Source organism: Staurois parvus, unplaced genomic scaffold (genome assembly GCF_062004578.1).
Source record: "Staurois parvus isolate SC_StPar_1 unplaced genomic scaffold, SC_StPar_1.0 ptg001591l, whole genome shotgun sequence".
NCBI classification, from domain to species: Eukaryota; Metazoa; Chordata; class Amphibia; order Anura; family Ranidae; genus Staurois; species Staurois parvus.
This window is the reverse complement of record NW_028319387.1, coordinates 660,982-674,587: the sequence shown is the minus strand read 5'-3', so window position 1 is coordinate 674,587 and position 13,606 is coordinate 660,982. Positions and strand designations below refer to the sequence as shown.

Below are 13,606 nucleotides of genomic sequence, written 5' to 3'. Positions count from 1 at the left end.
GGTAGTAGAAGGTACTTACAGGGGACGTCTTCTCAGCAATTCAAACCTGAGGGGTTTTAACTTTTCCCCACTTTATCTGGAAAAAATTATGGAGTCCCCCCCCCCCCCCAATATTCAAATGGTAGTAGAAGGTAGTTACATGGGACATCTTCCCAGCAATTCAAAACTGAGAGGTTTTAAATTTTCACTGCTTTATCTGGAAAAAAAAAATCTAGAGTCCCCCCCCCCCCCCCCCATATTCAAATGGTAGTAGAAGGTAGTTATTTTATTTCCAGACACCTCAAGCCTAATTCTTGGTGTGGCCGCCGATAATCATCACCCTCTAGGCGCTCCACTCCCCCATCACATCCATCGTCCGACATACTGTGACCACATCGCACATTACAGCGTCAAACACAAAACTTGCATCGCACCTACATTAAACACTTGTATAGTCCTTCACATTCCTCCAGCACGCTCTGGGTTTAAAGGACACAATTCGCCTGTCCTCGCTTCAATCCCAGCTGCCTAAAGGACATTATAAGTACTAGAGGAAATCTCTCCGAATGCTGCAGAAACCAAAACAAAATCTGAATGTATCAGCCATCCATCGCTGCAGACAAAACGATTATGAACACTTTCTCCGTCATCAACAAAAATATAAAACAATGCTTGTACTTTCTGAAAACAAATGTCAAACGTAAATAAAGAAGATCCAACTTCTCTTTACGTTGTGAGCCAGACATTGCCACGACATAACACGTTTAGTGATAGAACACCTTCCAAGTCCTTCCAATGAGCTCCAACAGACACTATAGGGCACCCAGAACTCTTCCTGCCAACACCGAAACTTAATTCTACGAGCAGCAGCTGAAGTTGTCTTCTGTGCCGTTCAAATGTTCAGAAGAATGAAGCCATTAGCTTCAACTATGTACATCAAGTCAGCAATTTATGGACTGCATTCAAGTGACAGTCGATTCAGCTACAAGATCATACGGGACAGATAGGGCGCTATGAAATGTGGCAGACCCTATATAAGAATGGAGCTGCTACCTGTAGCAATCAGATTCTTTGGGCGTCTAGAGGCAATATGCTACCACATTTATACATCAGGCCTGCAATGTCTTGCCAATGAATACCGCACAGGAAAAAAAAAAAAAAGAAAATATGCAGAGTGACCTCAAAGGTGGAAAAAGCCCTCCGAATCACCAGTCACTCCCACACAACACAATATAAACTGGAAGCTAAATATACAGAAATGAGCCTACATTAAAAGGGATCTGCCTTCGTCATATCAGGCAGGACAAACGTTTGAGTTTCTATAGGATACTCCTCAGCAGCTAGGAAAGAGAAGAAATATTGCACTTTGAAACACTGGTGTCCCGTGACACAAAGATGGCTGCAGCCTGACCAGAACAAATTGAATGATGGCATACTAAATACTTACATTAAAAAGCACCAGTCACAAATACTGACTGATCCTTTATTAGAATTGTGCAGGCTATTATTGCCCGCTCACCCCCGGTTCACATCTATGCGGGCCGCGTTTTGCACGGGCATGAGAGCCCATTTATTTGAATGGACTCCCGTACCCGTGACAAGCAGGGAAAGAAGTCCCTACACTTCTTTAGAAGACGCAGCCCGAGATTCCCAGTATGGTTACGTTTTCAAGTGCGGGCGGCGTGCCATTAGAACTAATGGCACCTGCCCGCGGGTCCGCATTTCTCTGTGCGGGTGGTGCGGTTGCACGGATCCGCAGCGGCACCACCCGCACAGATATGAACCTAGGGTTAGCCTCGCTTTGACGCAGGATGACAGTTTTGGTGGGGCATTATACAAGTAAGCAGAACAATATCTGACAACCAATCGGTGTTTACAGTACTCTTAATTGTGCAGCTTTGTTGTTTGAGACAGATATTGCTTTATGTAGATAAAAGGAAGCCAGCAGCTCGATCTTCTGCAACGAATGAGTTCATTAATCCAGATGTGCTACAAAATACTACAGGGCGTACGCGTTTCGGCTGGTAGCCTTAGTCATCACATTGACCAAGGCTACGCACCAAAACACGCAAGACCTGTATTCTTTTGTACCACAAACTCATGCATTGCGGAAGATGGAGCTGCAGGTTTCCTTTTATGTATATGATTGCTCGGCTGCTAGGAGGACACGATTAGCCAGTGCACCGACCGCTCACCACCTCGGGAATTACAACAGATATTTTCTACTATATTGAAGATATTGCTTTATACAGAAACTTGCCGCCAGCAAGATCCTGCATAAAAAGTTGTCCGCGCACATGTGATGTGTACATGGGTACACTGTACATGGACCCTATTGGGCACTGCTGCTGCTCAGGGCCGACATATAGCCATCAACAATGTGTAGCTGGCTGGCCAGGTCAAGCCCTCATAAGCCTGCTCTTTATAATTTAAGGATGAATGTGGCAATTCTTCTCCAAGCATAGTCTTGGCTTGCTCTTTGTAAACCTTTAGGCCCGAGTGGAAAATATTCTGACTTTGCTGGCCTAATGGTTATGTAAGAAGCACCCGGCAAGCACTCCTGACATTTTTAAAGGAAGACAATATAAATATTGAAGAGCACGCATGCTTCACACAAAAAGGCTTCCTCTTACAGTAGGTCCACATCATACAAGGCCGGTAGACACTCTGCATTCAATACCTGCAACCTGAGCTACCTCAAACCACTTAAGGATTACATGGCAAGACACAGAGCTGGGCATGGTTCTAACCCAAAGGCAATAGGCTCCCTTTGTTACATTTTATTGGAGAAGTCATGTCCCCTATAATGCACTCATACTTCACATGCACATACATACATATATATATATAAATAACTACAGACATTGGTGGGGAGAGCAAGAGTCCTTACTACCCGTCAAATAAGCCCGTTACGTGGTTCAGTTCCTCCCGGTACAGCACCAGTGCATGTTGGGAGTCCGTGCACGTCCCAGTGTCTTCACACCTGATAGCTTATTGTTCGGCAGACGTGCCTTAATACTGACAATTCTGACTGCGAATTAAAGCTCTGACAAGATGGCAGAGGAGAGTAAGTGTGCCCCGTCGTAGAGCAAAGAGAGGGGAGGTAAAATAAAACAAAGACATCAAGAGCTGGAGAGGTACCCACAGGAATCAACCATTTCAACACCTGAACGGCCTTGCACATTTCAAGAGCCAAATGACGTGCAAAAAAATAAAATAAAAAGGAGGCTGCACATCAGAGTCCCCTGAAGCCCGATGGATCTGGGGGCGGCTTATTGTCTGCTCCAAGCCCTGGGGACACGCAGCAGAAATCGAGAGGTGTTAGTGTTTCTTATAGTCCTGGGATTCGAAGATTTTGAGGCGCTCCTGGACCGTCAGCCCCTCCTTCAGGCTCTGTGTGGAGAAGAGAGGAGAGAGACCATGGGTGAGATGAGAGGAACTGGATTGCTGGACATTAATATAAGATGTAATGTACACACTACACAGAGATTAGTGATGCATGCTGAAGACAGACAGGAGTGTCTTGGTGGGTGAGTCACACATGACAGGTTGGTGAGAGGAACCAGAGTGAATAACCACATTGGAAAGACCAGAGAGGAGGGGGAGCCACAAAATGGGAAGATTTCGGAAGTATGTAAACTACAGCTAAGTGCGACTGTTGGATACATTACATAAAACATGATGAGCCGTAGCTAATCTTACTGTCTCAACTATTCTACTCCCCTGGTATTGGAACAACAGAGGGCACCAGACTAAGTGCAGTAGTATGAGCACAGTTTTTATTAACCATTTGCCGCCCGCCCTATGGCCGAATGGCGGCCGGCAAATGTCATCAGCGTTCTGGGTGGACGCCATATGGCGTCCTCCCGCACATGCACAGATTGCGCTTCTGCAGAGCCGTGCAGCGGCGCGATCTGTCACCGGCCGTGTACCTCGGACACGGCCGATGACAGATCTGAGTATCGGCCCCCGTTGCCGGTACCATGTGACCTGCTGTGACCAATCACAGCAGGTCACATGACAGTTGTATACAATGGATGGCTTCATTCATGCCATCCATTGTATACTAGTGTTTAGCTGTGAATGGTCACAGCTAATCACATGCACATGTCATGTGATTAGCTGTGGCCAAATCACAGCTAAGCACAAAAAAACCCCCTGAATGAATCGATGTCATTCAGGTAAATGCTTGTGTATAGCAAAGTAATTCTTTGCTATAAGCAAATTGTGTAAAAAAAAAAAAAATACTGATCACTTCCCCAAAGTAGTACAATGTTAATATGGTAACACTGTACTACTTTGGTCATAGTGAAATATGAAAAAAAAAAAGAAAAAAAATTTAATAAAAAATATATATATTTTTTTTTTTTCATACTGTCACCAGTCAGTGTCCCTGATCACCGCCATGCCAGTTATATGATGACGCTGTACTGCACTGGTGACAGTATGTAAAAAAAAAAAATAGTGAAACAAATTTTTTTAATTTTTTCATTTTCCGAAAAATTATGACAAAAAAAAATACAACTTCAAAAAACTCGCCATGCCTCTTATGAAGTACGTCGGACTGTCTACTCTGCAAAAAGGGGACATTTGGGGGATATCTGTACTGTTCTGACATTCTTGGACCTCAAGAAATTAGATTGGCCGTCAGTACTTCAGGATTGATCAATATTCAGATCTATACCATAGTTTGTGAACTCTATAACTTTCCTACAATCTAAATAATACATCCTAATTTGGGTTATTTTCACCAAAGACATGTAGCAGAATACATCTCGGCCTAAATTTATGAAGAACAATTATTTATTTGCAAACTTTTATAACAGAAACAAAGAAAAACGTGTGTTTTTTAAAAACATTTTGGCATTTTTTTGTTAATTTAGCAAAAAATAAAAACCCCAGCGGTGATTAAATACCACCAAAAGAAAGCTCTAGTTGTGTGAAGAAAATGATAACATTTTAGTTTGGGTACAATGTTATTTGACCGCGCAATTGTCATTCAAAGTGTGAGAGCGCTGAAATGTGAAAACTGGCCTGGGCAGGAAGGGGGAAAATTGCCCGGTATGGAAGAGGTTAAAGTACAATTGGAAACTCACTTTTAGCTGTAAGAATAAAACATGTCTCCATGATTTCAATTGCTGCTCTCCAGAAAGAGCTCTCATTTATATGGACATGCTTTGTTCTCTCATCTAAAAGTGAGTTCTCCATTCATTTTAATAAAAACTGTGCTCATACTACTGCACTTAGTCTGGTGCCCTCTGCTGTTCCATTTTATTTTCTCAGAGGTCTTTTCACTCTGAGGAGCAGCTGCTGGTGTTGTGTGGAGCAGGATATAGACTTCATGGTCTCATTTACATGGACTTTCTGGGGTTAACAAGGAAACACTAGCCTTCTCTTAGCAATGTCCTGCAAGTACTCCAGTCAGGCTCCATGAGGTACATAAATGGTCTACACCTATAGCATTCATGCTGTTTTTTTTTGGTAAAGGTGAGCTATGCCTTTAACCACTTCAAGTCCGGACACTTTCACCCCCTTCCTGTCCAGGCCAATTTTCAGCTTTCAAAGCTATCACATTTTGAGTGACAATTGCGCGGTCATGTAACACTGTACCCATATGAGTTTTTTTTAGCATTTTTTTGAGACAGCTAAAGCTTTATTTTGGTGGTATTTATTCACCACTGGGATTTTTATTTTTTTTGCTATGTAAATGAGTCCAAAAAGTCCAACAATTTTGAAAAAAAGTGTTTTTCTTATAACATTTTGCAAACAAATAATATTTCATCATAAATCTTGGCCAAAATTTATTCTGTTATCTTTTAAGTAAAAAAAAAAGAAATAACCCAAATTAGACACTGTACTACTTGGGGGTGCTGAAGATTTTTTTTTTTTTTTTTTACACTGATTGCTTTTACACCCATAAAGGCTGTAAAAGCAATAATTTCTCCCTCTCCCTGGCTGCATTCTTGCAGCAACTGAGAAATACTGCGAGAGCTGTGATTGGTCACAGCTTGTCACATGGTACAAGGCTGTTGTGAATAGCCTTGTACCATGTGACCTCTGTGATCAGAAGAAGTGACATCTTATTTTGGTGGTATTTATTCACCGCTGGGATTTTTATTTTTGTTTTGCTATATAAATGAAAGTCCAAAAATTTTGAAAAAACGTGTTTTTCTTATACAATTTTGCAAATAAATGATCTTTCTCATAAATCTTGGCCAAAATGTATACAGTTATCTTTTTAGTTAAAAAAAAAATAACCCAAATATAATTTTTGGTTAAAAATTATCATTTTTTTTTACATTTTTATTTTTTTAATATTCTTGTTTGGTTTTTTTTCATACTGTCACCCTAGCAGTACAGTTTCACCATAGTGACACTGTACTACTTGTGGGTGGTAATGAAGATTTTTTTTTTTTTACACCGATTGCTTTTACACCCATAAAGGCTGTAAAAGCAATCATTTCTCCTTCTCTCTGGCTGCAATCTTGCAGCCACTGAGAAATACTGTGTGAGCTGTGATTGGTCACAGCTTGTCACATGGTACAAGGCTGTTGTGAATAGCCTTGTACCATGTGACCTCTGTGATCAGAAGAAGTGACATCTTGCTTATTACTCTGCATGTGATCACTGATTGGCCAATCAGTGATCACATGATCGGGACCTCACACAGAGGTCCTGTATGACGATTGGTGTTCCACTGTGTCTGGAGGACACAGCGGGCGCTGCGTGCTCCCAGGGAGCACATACAAGCAGGGGGTGGGAGGCCGTTTATAAACCCGCCCCTGCACTGCCACCATCCGGCCGTTTATATACATGGGCTGGACGGGAGGTGGTTAAGGATTCCTACGCAATGGCGCCACATCCCCGTAGTTTCCCACTGCTAGTAGCTGTATCTGCTTTCACATGCCTAGCCGCCTGCTGGTGAAAGATGGAATTCTGACTCTGGATAGAAACAATTGAGTACGGACGTGATACTTTTTTTATCTGCACTAACATACAATTAGTGCAAATAAAAAAGGTATCGCGTCAGTACTCAATTGTTTCTTTCGCAAGTGCGCTAATACGGCTACAATCACCTCAAGCACAATGGATGACTCTGGATAGGAAACAGTTTTGTTGCAGGTCAGGTTCCAGCTCACAGCAAAGGCAATGTTTGCTCTGATCTGTATCCAATGAACAAATCTGGAATCAATTCGTAGATCTTTTCTGTTACGCTATTAGGTCAGCTGATCAGGATGCATATCTACTATTGGCCAGTTCTTAAAGGACCATGCACAGAGTATTAAAGCACAATAATCCAAGCAGAGCAAACAGAAATCCTCTTGCACTATGTAGGGGAATCACCTTATAGCTGCTGGCACTGGGGTACTGCAATCTATTGAATGCTAAAAATGAGATGCTTATTGCACTTGTACCGTGGTGACCACACAACCTTTTCAGCTATAACACTGTCAGTATTTGAAGTCACAGCAGACTTGACCAGAAAGTCCACAAGCATTACCCCCTTTCTATAAGGAGGAAAAAAAAAGCGCCTCTAAGTGCCATATCTAATGGTATTTATTTGGAAACAATGTAAAAGCACTCACATTGTATTAAAATTAAGAAGGCTCAAGTGAATGGAGTGATAGCCGAATCCTCGCTGCACTGGCCATGTCCGCACTACCGGAGACTACGGATGTCACAGAGAAGCCGGCCGGCATGTGGAGTCTCTGATGATGGTGTCTGGAGTGCACCTTGAAGCGCAACATAGGCGTCAGCGTGATGACGTATGGGAGACCAGCATGCAAAGCGACGCGTTTTGGAGCATGCGCTAAACCACTGAGGGCGGAAGAGCGCTCCCATATCAAGCTGAAGTCTCCGGTAGTGCGCTTTTTTTGCTTCCTTATTCCTACACAGAGCCTGCTACAGCTAGAAGAGCTTGCCCTAGTGCTATATGGACTCATTTATGACATTGGACTTTTATAGATTTATCTTGTACCCCTTGCCAATGGGGTTTGGGGATCTGTATGTGATTTCCTCTGCTTCTAGTGGTTTTGTGTTTTTATTACCTCCTTCCTCCCTGAGCCATTCTTCTATAGAACACCCTTCATGTCATTGTTGGGTTTTTTTTCTAAATAAAGGCCATTTGACACTAGAATGGACAGCTGCCGGAGAGCTTTACCTGTCTGCTCCCAACTGCACTAGGGGGCAGTGTGGTGTGCGATTCAGCATATCACACGGCTCTATTTTCTTTTGACAAACTTTATTTGAATTATACAAAATTGTACATTTCATTCATGTTGTTGTACAGAAGCGTGATGCTGTCCCCATACATACAAAACATATCCATCAATTAGTGAAAAAAATAATAAACAGGTGTGCCAAGATATATCATACAGCAGGGCTTGAGAAATTCTTGTGTGGCGAACGGTGAGCACAGATGATGGAGCGGCTGCACCTGCGCTCCAAGCCTCATTGTGAAGCCGAGTTGCGGTTTCCGGCTTCTTCGGCACCGCCAATAAACTGGCAGCGCCGCTGAAGGGACAGGTGCAGGAGAGGTCTGCTCTCCTCCGCTGAGAGGAGACACCCTCTCCACCACCGCGGGGGACTCTTTTTTTCTTAATGTAAGCTCCCAGGATCAGGGCCCTCCTATCCCTCTTGTATTGAACTGTATTGTTGCTGTACTGTCTCCCGTTATATTGTAAAGCGCTGAGCAAACTGTTGGCGCTCTATAAATCCTGTATAATAATAATATATAAATCCTGTATAATAATAATATATAAATCCTGTATAATAATAATATATAAATCCTGTATAATAATAATAATATATAAATCCTGTATAATAATATATAAATCCTGTATAATAATAATAATATATAAATCCTGTATAATAATAATATATAAATCCTGTATAATAATAATAATAATATATAAATCCTGTATAATAATAATAATATATAAATCCTGTATAATAATAATAATAATAATATATAAATCCTGTATAATAATAATAATATATAAATCCTGTATAATAATAATATATAAATCCTGAATAATAATAATAATATATAAATCCTGTATAATAATAATAATAATATATAAATCCTGTATAATAATAATAATGCCACACTTCTCTAAGGTCTCTGCTGGAGATAAAAAAAATACAACATGTTTACAGTATTCCATGTTTTTTGGCATCAAAATAGGCACTTTTTCTTATGCTATAATTCTGTAAACTAAACTTACATCTTTTAAGAGACTTTAGTTACTAAAGTCTCTTTTTAAAGATGCAGGAGATAAACAAAAAAAAAAAATACAAAATGTTCACTACAGGTTTAAAGCTGTAAAACGTGATATTTTGATTGCACCCTATTGCTATTATGTTTAAATTGACATAATAAAGCTATGTTATAATTGCAGTTTTTTATATTTTGGACTCTTTATTCTAAAGAAAAATGTAATTTCATAAGCTTTAAGGGGGCGTGGTTGTGGGCAGGGCTGGGGGCGGGGTTGAAGGGTGAGCTGGTAATGGGGTTGGAGTCAGACCTGGGCAAGGTTGGGTGGGGCAACTGGTGGAAAGTAAGGTTTGTGCCTGACTAGTAGGTCTAGACTCGAAATTTTAAGCTCTGTGCGATTTTAATTATGCAATGCCAAAAAAAGGGACAAAAAGTAGTAATTCAACTCAGGAAACTCCTGCAAGATAGGTGCAGTACTGGAAACCCTTCTAGTGATCACCCAGTGCCAGTGAAAAACAATACTAGAGGTAAGCAGCTTACCAGATACATAGACCATTGCATGTTTTTGGGTTGTTCCGGCCACCCTCAGCCAAAAGGTATTGCCAATGCTTCCAGATACAGGATTCGTAATGGCGCTCAGTATCTTTGCTGTTTGTTTCATCATATTCTTTCCTTTAAGATGAAAATGATGACACAAACAGCAAAGAGCCATTACGAATCCTCTATCTGGAAGCATTGGCAAAAGCTTTTGGCTGGGGATGCCTGGAACAACCTAAAAAACGCGGTTAGACCGTTTGCCTCAATAAGCAATGGTCTATGGATCTGGTAAGCTGTTGGCCTCTAGTATATATGTTTTCACTGGCACTGGGTGATCACGAAAAGAGCTTCCAGCACTCCACCTTTCTTGGAGGAATTTCCTGAACTGGACTCACTACTTTTTGTCCTTTTTTGAGATTACATAACTAAAGATAGCACTGTATGATATATCTTGACACACCTGTTTATTATTTTTTTCACTAATTGATGGCTGTGTTTTGTATGTAGCCACTTCGTTTTTCTAGTATACATGTCACTGTACTTGTTTTTTAAGCAGGGTTTAGAGCTGCATTATTATGTATCACTGACATTTTGGACTTGGTATCTGTTTTGGTGTTAGCGTCTGTATTAAGGGGTGGGGTTGTCTTAAGAGGGCAGAGGTTTACTTTACTTTAATTTAACCCTTTTGTAACTGCGCTATGTGCGCTCCAAGATTGCTGCTCCTGTGTCACTTTCCCTGTGGTCCCCTAAACTTCAAAGTTTTAAAAAAAGTAAAACAAAAGTCAAGAAATATTTGCAGAAAAAAAAAAAAAAAAAGGCTAGTAGTCAGGTGTCAGATTTGCAACCCGGCCCCATGCTCCAGGTGGCCCGTGTGCCCCTCTGTATGCCTGGATAGGAGGAGCAGCTGCATATAAAGGAACTGATCTCTCCATGTTCCTTCTACAGCCGCTGAATGCCTGCAGGAGGGAGAGGAGGAGAAGCTGGCAATCAGCGGATGCAGGAGGAGCATGGAGAGATTGGTTCCTCTATATGCAGCTGCCCCTCCTATTCAGCTTTTTTTCTGCAGTCCCACCCAGCTTTTTTTTCTGCAGTCCCACCCAGCTTTTTTTTGGGTCCACCTTGCTCTTTCCTGGCCCCCCTCGTCCTCTGCAGCTCTGCCAGGTTCTCCCCTCTCCTGCCGGCTGCTGAGAGCAATCTGTCAGGATGAAGAGCAGGGAAGGGGTTGGTAAATTTGTCATTTACTGGCACCTTCCTTTTTTTGAATAGACAGTCAGTGATCCGTACTGATCACTGACTATCCATTCATAACTAATACATATTAAACTGGAGGGGGAGCTCTGTACGCAGTTCTTCCTGTCCATTTATTCTGTGATCCTAAAGCTGCAGAGATGGAGATTGAGGGCTGTATCCTCAATCTCCTTTCTCTGTCTCAAAGGTGGAAAATCAGAGGTCTGTTGAGACCCGATATCACACCAAAGCTCCCCAAGGGGGGGGGGGGGTCCTAAAAAAAATCGTATAAAAAGGAAAAAAATTTAAAAATAAAATATAAAAAAATAAAATAAAAAAAAACTACTGACACCAGTGGAGGAATTACAAGGGTCACAAACGTCGCACTTGCGACCGGGCCCTGGTGTTCTGCCAATGGGCTCGGAGGGAAGGACCCCCGGCCAAGGGGTTCCTTCACGGTTTCTTGCACCGGGACCCCTAAGGATCTAGTTATGCCACTAATGTTAGCGATGAGAGTTTAATATTACTTTAAGCATCCTTGTTGCTATATGAGGTTTGTTTCAAGTTAGGTTCACATTAAGGGGGCAATGCAGTCCTATTTGAAAATACTACAGGGGTATCTGACATGTCCAGAAGAAGTCCATTTATTCACTTTTCCCAGTTATGGCTCTTCTTTGTTCTAAATAAACAGAGGAATTCAAAAGAGCCCCATGCCACCCCTACAAGAAGCCACGTTTATCTGGAACAAACTGAGCCGATTCTAGATCCCCGGCGCCCCTACGGTGTATTTCCACTTTTTTTGTGTACAATATATTATTTTGTGGCAAATTCATAATTACATTTTGCTACCATTTTTTTTTTTTTAACAAAATGAAAACAAAACATATCCTGTATCCACAACTTTATATCATATCTTCTAAATCTGAGAATAATAATCCACTTTAAGGATTATCAGCGGCAAGGAAATCTTGGTACATAACCCCGCTGCGTACAGTGGCCTGTCACACGGAGGACCCCTCTGTTCCCTCAAGAGTTTGTCGTCTGAAAGATTGTGGCTGTGAGAGAGGGGCAGGCTGGACCTCAGCACTTGGGATGGAGAGAAAGTTGTGCATGCACAGTTTGCTGGCCATGGTTTTACCTACATGTCAGGGAACCTGGTACGTGGAACTTGTCAGTTATCCCATGAGACCTGCTCAATTACGGACTGCCAGGGACAAAGGGACACACAGACATAGACAGACAGAGAAAGCGCATGAATCCTGGGTGATCGTGCTGAAACCCAATCCCATTACCCAAACATAACACTGATACAAAAAAAGTGCAGGCCCTTCCTGCATAACCCACATTGCTGACAAACTGCCGAATGGAAAGGGGGGGGAGGGGAGGCGTCAAGCACATATACTTACTAACAAGTAGACATTTATGATCTATACGGGGTGACCAACTGGAGAAATAAAATCACAAGGCTCAGGCAGGGAAAAGGGTGTCACAAATTCAATCATCTTTACAAGGTCAATCTGTACAAATTGTATTGTTACTTAGATCGTGTACAGGCTTTGGATCATGAATCCGATAGCTGAAAGGCTGGCCGTCTAGTAAGGAAGCCTTCGTCGGCTGCGTTCACCACCTCTAGAGAATGTACATAGGTCACCAGAGAGATCCATTCAATGATCTCATTATTTGCTGACACTCCGATGAATGCTAGACATGCCGGGTCCTCCTTGCCACAGTTGAAGAGTCTCAGCTTTCAGCAGAGTCAGTAGGTGGTTGACACCTGGAAAAGTTGTGCAGATCTCAAGATGTGATGAACAGGAGCCTCACTGAAGGATACACACGTTCAGATCCTAGAGCACATCTAAGCACTCACGAGATGCAGGTAAGGAAAGCCATATGATGGGAAAAGGAACAATTTCCCCCAGTCACGCGTTTCCACCAATGGCACCTCCTGGCTGGATTTAAGGAACTAAAGGTTTTTCCCCAGATCCTTAGAATCATCCTAAAAAACTACCTAGAACCCTCCCACCACAGAACTTCTATATGGCTTCCAGATCCTTAGCTCTGCCTACCTTGGACCTGATATTCCGCAGCTGTCTGTTAATGCTGGACCTGTCATTCTTCAGGAAATCTGGGTTGCTCTTAGATTTCATGATATCTGCAGCATAAAAATCATGTTTGGTCATGTCAGGGCAGTTGAAGAGAATGAAATGAATGTGCTGTTGCTATGATCTAGTGATATCGGAGAGGCAAAGCGCACAGATCCTTGCCTTCACAGCACTTTTACGAGCGACTCACCATATCCAGACACCGATGCAGTCTCGGGGGTTTTGTCCCCCAGCATCTCGGTGGCTGCTTTCAGCTGCTCCTTCAGCCGGCTGATGTCACATTCGGCCTTGGCCTTTACGTTGCTCAGCTCTGTGTAGATGTCTTTGTACTTGTCGCTGGCGTACTTCTTATCCTTGAGGAGAGAAGATTGCAAATGCCACAGTGACCAATAGGAACTGTTATTGTAGAAGAAGAAGGAGACTGCAGGATGTAAGTAGCGGTAAAAGATTATGAGTCATTCGTTTTTGGAAGCACGGTTCCAATTGGAGCAAACACATGATCAGTGACGTGGATAAGGGGGTACCACCAGTCCTCCTGTAAATT

The 13,606-nt window shown here is 42.2% G+C and overlaps 1 protein-coding gene across 7 annotated transcripts in view; it reads right to left on the bottom strand.

The window, feature by feature from the left end:
- Positions 1-231: 231 nt before the first annotated feature.
- The window catches only part of MPRIP (myosin phosphatase Rho interacting protein), a 277,723-nt gene continuing 264,348 nt past the window's right edge, over positions 232-13,606 (bottom strand). For 3 of the 7 annotated variants that reach the window (XM_089662965.1, XM_089662959.1, XM_089662961.1), the window contains exons 22-24: positions 13,253-13,415; positions 13,027-13,112; positions 232-3,372 (exon numbers count right to left, since the gene is read on the bottom strand). In XM_089662965.1, the coding sequence (XP_089519091.1) occupies positions 3,301-3,372; positions 13,027-13,112; positions 13,253-13,415 (321 nt within the window). In that variant the 3' untranslated portion in view covers positions 232-3,300. Of the gene's footprint in view, positions 3,373-12,102; positions 12,165-12,366; positions 12,405-13,026; positions 13,113-13,252; positions 13,416-13,606 lie in introns of all 7 variants that reach the window. The other 4 variants (XM_089662960.1, XM_089662964.1, XM_089662962.1 and 1 more) reach the window with 3 other exon arrangements.